The 7,465-nt window shown below is 48.9% G+C and overlaps 1 protein-coding gene across 1 annotated transcript in view; it reads left to right on the plus strand.

Annotated features, from left to right (window-relative positions):
- Positions 1–7,465, plus strand: part of CSMD2 (CUB and Sushi multiple domains 2) — a 641,557-nt gene that overhangs the window by 536,428 nt on the left and 97,664 nt on the right. Inside the window, exons 44-46 of the mRNA XM_024765304.1 lie at positions 2,357–2,545; positions 6,098–6,275; positions 7,294–7,439. Coding sequence (XP_024621072.1) covers positions 2,357–2,545; positions 6,098–6,275; positions 7,294–7,439 — 513 coding nt within the window. The remainder of the gene's footprint in view (positions 1–2,356; positions 2,546–6,097; positions 6,276–7,293; positions 7,440–7,465) is intronic.

Consider the following 7,465-nt stretch of genomic DNA (forward strand, 5'->3'; position numbering starts at 1 on the left):
ATATATATATATATATATATATATATATATATATATCCCCTCTTTTTTGGATTTCCTTCCCATTTAGGTCACCACAGAGCACTGAGTAGAGGTCCCTGTGCTATACAGTAGGTTCTCATTAGTTATCTATTTTATACATAGTGTACCCATGTCAATACCAATCTCCCAATTCATCCCACTCCCCCTTTCCCCCCTTGGTATCAATACATTTGTTCTCTACATCTGTGTCTCTATTTCTGCTTTGCAAATAAGTTCATCTATATCACTTTTCTAGATTTCATATATAAGCAATATTATACGCTATTTGTTTTTCTCTTTCTGACTTACTTCACTCTGTATGACAGTCTCTAGTTCATCAACCTCTCCCTTTGAAGCTTCCTCTGGTGGAACGGGCTCTGAGACTTCTCTCCCTGTGAAAGCAGTCCTGGTACCCTCACTTCAGGGTCTCTCTTTGTGAAAAGCCCAGCTCCTTCCACTGGAGACAATCCCTGTAAGAAAGACCCAGCTTCTCTCCTCCAGGCTGCTTCTGGTTTCTCATGAGGCCTCGGTCTTCAGGCTCCTCCCCATCGTTGGGTCCCCCTGTTCCCACCGAGGCTTCTCTTTAAAAGCCCAGCTCGGACTTCCCTGGTGGCGCAGTGGTTAAGAATCCACCTGCCAATGCAGGGGACATGGGTTTGAGCCCTGGTCCAGGAAGATCCCACAGGCCACGGAGCAACTAAGCTGGTGCACCACAACTACTGAGCCTGCGCTCTAGAGCCCGCGAGCCACAACTACTGAGCCCACGTGCCTAGAACCCCATGCTCCGCAACAAGAGAAGCCACCGCAATGAGAAGCCCGCTCACTGCAACAAATAGTAGCCCCCATTCGCCTCAGCTAGAGAAAGCCTGCACACAGCAATGAAGACCCAACGCAGCCAAAAATAAATAAATAAATGAATGAAATATTTTACCAAAAAAACAAGCCCAATTCATCCATTCAGTCACCTCCCTGAGCTACAGGCTCCCTACTTCTACTAAGACTGTTTGGCAGGTTGTCCAAACCCTCTGCTGCTAACAGAGCCATGTTCCCTTTGGCTGACCAGCCCACCCACTCTCTCTAGAACTGCTCGCTTTTTCAACACAGCCAACTACTTGATGATGTCCAGTGAAACCTGCCCAGTTCTTCCCACAGAGACCTCCCTGCACGATACTGAAAGGAAATACATAATAGCCACCGTCACAGAGGGAGAACTTCAGTAACGGCACTCTCATGGTGACTGTTACTCGTGTTGTTGTTGTACGTGATGAGTGCACCGGCTCGCATGGAGCATTCACTGGGTCTCAGCTACTCCCCCTGAGGATTTCCACTATGGGAATGCTCCCTCTACCCCCATGGCCGACTTTCTGTCTGGTGAGCCCAGTTACTGTCCAATTAAGTGAAGGTTCTGCTCTGTGACATGCTCAGCAAGCCCCTCAACGATTCTCGTGGTGGGCCAGGACTCAGCCACTCCCATTAAGGAGTGTGAGGCAGGCACACTCTTACTCGGGGAAGCAGCTTCCTTGCTCTTTAGAGGGACTTTTACCCCAGCTATTCTGTCCTTTGCCGCAGGTTTGGCTTCCTCCCACCCCATTTCTTCCTTCCTGATGGGCTCTTATTTCTCAGAGTTAGAAGGGCCCCACTCATGTCCTCACCTGACCACTTCCTGTGTTTGTGACCTTGGTGGTTGAATGAGATCAGCAACAGGAAAGAGCGGAGGTCAATGCTGAGCCCCAGTGAGGTGCTCAAAGAATAATGGTTCACAAATGTGAAATAGATAGCTAGTAGGAAGCAGCTGCATCGCACGGGGAGATCAACTCGGTGCTTGTGACCACCTAGAGGGGTGGGATAGGGAGGGTGGGAGGGAGACGCAAGAGGGAGGGGATATATGTATACGAATAGCTGATTCACCTTGTTATACTGCAGAAACTAACACAACATTGTAAAGCAATTATACTCCAGTAAAGATGTTAAAAAAAAAAAAAAAGAAGAAGAAGAATGGTTCAATCTAGCCTTGTCTTCCTTGGGTCCCCTATTCCCATGGAAACAGTAATAACAGATAGCATTGATTACGTTCTTACCATGTGCCAGGACTGTGCAAAGAGCTGTGCATATTTGATCCTACTGGATTCTCACAATAACCATTTTCTAAATAAGAAAACAAAGGCATAGAGAACTTACATAATTTGCCCAAAGCCAATAGCTAGAAAATGAGGAAGGCCCATCTGAGTCCATGTCTTGGTCCTCCACCACTATGCTAACTCCCTGGTATGCCTATATTCTGGTCAGGGAGAAAATGCCCAGAGAGGAGAAAGTAACGTTCTCTCATGATATTTTCCAGCCTATGAACTTCAAGAGTGCCCAGACCCTGAGCCCTTTGCGAATGGCATTGTGCGGGGAGCTGGCTACAATGTTGGGCAGTCGGTGACCTTCGAGTGCCTCCCAGGGTATCAACTGATGGGCCACCCTGTCCTCACATGTCAACACGGCACCAACCGGAACTGGGACCACCCCCTGCCCAGGTGTGAAGGTATGTCCCTCCCTCATCCCTGGTGATTCTTTTTAGGGACACTGATCCAGAGTAGTCCCAGCCTCCATGTGCCCGCCCCATGGGATCACCCATGCTGGGAGGTCCTGGCAAACTTTGTCCATCCTGTTTCCATAGAGATGAGACCAAGCCTATCCAGGAAGAGGGTCCTGGGACAGAGTTCTGGGCCAGCACTAGGGAGGACCTGGAAGAGATGTGGGTCGCAGCCAAAGGAATACATACTCAGCCCTTGGGAATAGCCAACCTCGTGGGTCAGATGTCCCCAGTCAGAAGGGAAGACACTGATATGCTGAGGGGTAGAGAGAGGTAATCATGGCACTTTCCTAAAGGGAGGAGAGAATAAAGCATCTTTCTAGAAAATTCTTGTTTTCTAGAAACACCTCCCAGCTTATTCTCCCTCTCCTACACGAGCCTAGAGAGATCTGAGTTGATGATATCAGGGAGCTAGAGGTGGCACTTTCCTGGGTCTTCATTAACCAGAACCAGGATGGAGAAGGACCAGGAGGTCATGCTGTCCCTACCCCTGTCTGCACACCTCAGTTCCATTTTCCTTCCTTTTCCTGGAGGAGAAGCTGGGATTTGTCTTGAAAGGGGAAAATATGGCAGCAGGACAGTATAGTCCAGGAGAAAGCACCCCAGTTCCAGAATCAGACCGCCCTGGGCTTCATCTCTGAACCACTTCACCTCTCTGACCTCCAGTTTCTTCCTTAGTACAATGGAGCTTCTCACCTCTGCTTCGTAAGAGCTGCGAGGGTTGCAAGATGGCTCATGTAAAGCACCCAGCGCAGTAACTGGCCCAGAAACGATGAGCTGGAAGTATTAACTCTCCATAGATAAAGAGACCTTGTTTGCACAACTGAGCTGTTCTGGTGTTGGAATATAAGATCATAATCTCTAAAACTATTCAACTTCCAGTTCGTTTTTCAGATTTTCAGAACCATCCTCGTGTATAACCAGTCCATCATTCTGGAATTGTTGGCTGGTCACCTGCTATATGACAAGCTTCATTGTGGACTTTTGTTCCCTTTTTACTCCTTTATATGGCATCACAGGAGAGAGGAACGAGCAGTGCTTCCTCCATCAGACATCTTGAGCCACAATCCCTTCTCCCTCCTAAGAAAGTTCTTCCCTTAGCTTCTTTTATTTATATGTTTGTTTGTTTTTGGCTGCATTGGGTCTTCATTGCTGTGCACGGGCTTTCTCTAGTTGCGGTGAGCGGGGGCTACTCTTTGTTGCGGTGCATGGGCTTCTCATTAGGGTAGCTTCTCTTGTTGTGGAGCATGGGCTCTAGGTGCGTGGGCTTCAGTAGCTGTGGCATGCAGGTTCTAGAGCACAGGCTCAGCAGTTGGAGCGCACGGGCTTAGTTGCTCCGCGACATGTGGGATCTTCCCGGACCAGGGCTCAAACCCGTGTCCCCTGCATTGGCAGGCGGATTCTTAATCACTGCACCACCAAGGAAGCCCTCTTCTCTTAGCTTCTTAGACGCCATCTTCTCTTGCTTTTCCAATTACCTTTCTGCCTGTGCCAACTTTTTGGTCATCTATTTCTTTGTCCCTTAAGTGTTGCTGTCCTTTGAATTTTTTTCCCAGACTGTCTTCTTTCCCTCACATCTCCAAATGCCATCTGTATCTGCAACCTTTGTCTCTTTCCTGAATTCTTCACCTGTACATCCAATTCCTTACTGAATATCTTCTCCTATCCAGAGGCATCTAAATCCCAGTGTGTTCAAAATGGAAGTCATCGTCTTTCTGCCTTTACATTGAGATCCTCATCTAGTGAAGGGTGCCTCTAGTCCCCTGGTTATTCAGCCTTCAATTTGGGCAGCCTCCCTCTCCCTTATCCGACCTAGTCACCAAGTCTTGCTAATTCTACATCCTAATTGCCCTTCAATGCATCCACTTCTCTCTGTGTGCTGCCTCCACCTTAATCCAGGCCACTTAGATGAGGCTCGTCACTGGGCGCCCAGCCTTCAGTCTGTGTTCCTCAATCCACCTTTCACAGTGTACTGAGGGTGAGCCTTCGAAGCCATTCATGTACTCCAGACACTGCCCTGCTCAGAAGCTAGTAAGGCGTCCCCATCTCCCTTGGGGTAACATCCAACCCCCTTGGGGTAGCACACGGTGTGCCTTAGGGCCTGGTCCCCACTTACCTCCCCCTGTTCTCCACTCTCTCAGACTTTACACTCCAGCTCAGCTGAAATACTTTCCACTTCACCATGTGCCGTCCTCTCTGGCCCCGGGTTCTGAGCACATGCTGGCCCCTTCTTATAGAACATTGCTCTTCTCTCCTGCCTTACCTGTTTGGCCCTTGTCATCCCTCAGGTCTGAGTCTAAATGTGAATTCTGCCAGGACTCCCTCACCCCTTCACAGGACCAGATGAGGGCCCCTCTAAAACTCACTCACAGTCCCCTGGGACACAGTCACAGATCAGAATCACGTGCCGTGGTATCCTTGCTGTCCTTTGCCTCCCCTGGCCATGCCTGGCACCAGATGGAGGTTCAGTACACAGAGGAGGGATGGCATGCCCATGTGTACCAGCTTCGGGATGTGTTCACATTCGCAGGAACCCTGGCCGCCGCTTGGAGGCATTGGGACTCTTTCTTCTTAGCCTGGTCTGGCCCCATCCATATCTCTGTGTGATGACCCATGCCAACCAATACACTTATTATTCTGGACCAGGGTTTTTTTTGTTTTGGGGTTTTTTTTTTTGCCCAGAACCTCTTTTTATTCTCCATGGTGATTAAATCCAAATACCATGGAGACTTCCAGGACTCTTTATACCCCTGCCTAAAGCCTAGATCAGAGTGAGTCTAAGTGTAAGTTTGCTCTGGGGAGACAGAAAGATAGGGAGAGAGGATCATGTCTATGTAGCAGATGCCTCCTCCTTGAGCTAGCACTGGGTGAGCATTTTACACGGAGCAGTTCATCTGATTGCCACCACGGTCCTATGAGGAGCGAAGTCTTAGTCCCATTTTCTAGGTGAAGAAAGAGAGGCTACACTTATCTAGTCAATTATCTAGTCAATTAATGGTTTAGCCATAATTTGAACCCAACCATAGCCTCACCACAAGAATCCACAACTCTTAAGTCAAGACCAAAAGTCCGACTCCAAGAATCTCAGAATAAAAAGAGAAAGAAAGAGATACTATCATAATTTCTTACCTCTTCCCAGCAACAGTACTGAAGCCCTGACTCTAGTATTCCTAGGAAAGGAGAGGGGGTAGCTTTAGTGTGTCCTTCCTTCTGGACAGGTCTCTTCCACAAGAAAGAGAGAGAGGGGGGCCAGGGGCTGAGGCAGGCCCACAGAGGACCTGCACTGAAGATGGAGGGCCACTAGAGCTGTGGTGTGTTGGGAACAGCAGGGAACGCCAGGCCTGGCCCTCCCTCAGCCCCATCTCCTCTCCCCATCCTGCCCAGCCTCATGGAGCAGGATGGTTCGTGCTGGGGGCCGGGACTGCATCAGGAAGTCATCTGAATTCTCAGGGGGGAGGTGATCTCCAGCACTCATCTGTGTTTGTATCCTCTCCCTGGCAGTGCCCTGTGGCGGGAACGTCACCTCTTTCAATGGCACTGTGTACTCCCCGGGCTTTCCCAGTCCCTACTCCAGCTCCCAGGACTGTGTCTGGCTGATCACCGTACCCATTGGTCACGGCATCCGCCTCAACATCAGCCTGCTACAGACGGAGCCCTCTGGAGACTTCATCACCGTCTGGTAGGACCAGCTGCCATGTCAGCGGCCAATGAGAAAAGGGCACTAACTGGGCTGTAAACTGGGTCACCCATCTATTTGTCCAGAATACCACGAGCGGAATGGTTTTAAATGGCTGTCAGCCTCTTGGGTCTCAAATAAACATAGTGGAATGATGACTCAGCTTCAGTTAGCCTTTTGGACTCCTTGGAGGGAAAGGAATGGCAAGACAGTGGTTCCCAACCTGGAGTCCTGCCGGGGGTCAAAGTACTAACGGGTGTGGGAATGGGAAAGGGCGTAGATGAGCTGACTTTTCTCAGTATTTCCAGAGCCCAAACCAAAATTCTTCATTTACCTAAGATAAGCTACCTGAACTGGTGAAAGAGCTTTGGAGTGGAATTTTGTGAAGTCCCACTGGACATGTCATGCTGAGCCAGTGCTGACCACAGAACTGTCCACAGTGAGAGAAATATTCCATATCTGTGAGGTCCAATATGGCAGCCACTCTACATGTAGCCATTGAGCACTTGAATGTGACTAGAGTGACTGAGGAGCTGATTTTTAAACTTTATTAAAATTTAGATAACTTAAAAGTAAATAGTCCCATGTAGCCTAGCGGTTACCAAACTGGACAGCTCAGCTCTGAGTTATATAGTCAGCATATCTTGAGTTAATTTTAAAATGGGAATATGAGTTATTAGTTGATAAGCACAGTATCCTAGACAGCTTTTTTTCCAAACCACTGAATCTTTGGACAAAGATATAATTTAAAAATTTCTTTGTTTGGAGGTTCTGGGAGTCAGCAGAAAATAATGGGATTTCTTCTCAAAATTTCCAGGGCTGGATAACTGTCACCTGACTGCCCTGGATTGATTTCTCATTTAGTTTCCAGACAATAGCTAAGAACAAATGGGAGGGACTGGATAAGGTTCCAGGGAAGGCAACACAGGGATGTCTCTGCTCACTGAAGGCCTCTGACACACCAGGTGGAACAGGTAGGCATGGTGACCCGTGACATGCAGGACCTTCTTTCCTGTTGCAGGGATGGGCCGCAGCAGACAGCCCCACAGCTCGGAACCTTCAGCCACAGCTTGGCCAAGAAGACAATGCACAGCTCATCCAACCAGGTCCTGCTCAAGTTCCACCGTGATGCAGCTGCAGGTGGGATCTTCGCCATAGCTTTCTCCGGTCAGTATGGAAGCCTGTGGGGGCGG

Source organism: Neophocaena asiaeorientalis, unplaced genomic scaffold (assembly GCF_003031525.2).
Source record: "Neophocaena asiaeorientalis asiaeorientalis breed wild unplaced genomic scaffold, Neophocaena_asiaeorientalis_V1.1 scaffold409, whole genome shotgun sequence".
Taxonomy (NCBI): domain Eukaryota; kingdom Metazoa; phylum Chordata; class Mammalia; order Artiodactyla; family Phocoenidae; genus Neophocaena; species Neophocaena asiaeorientalis.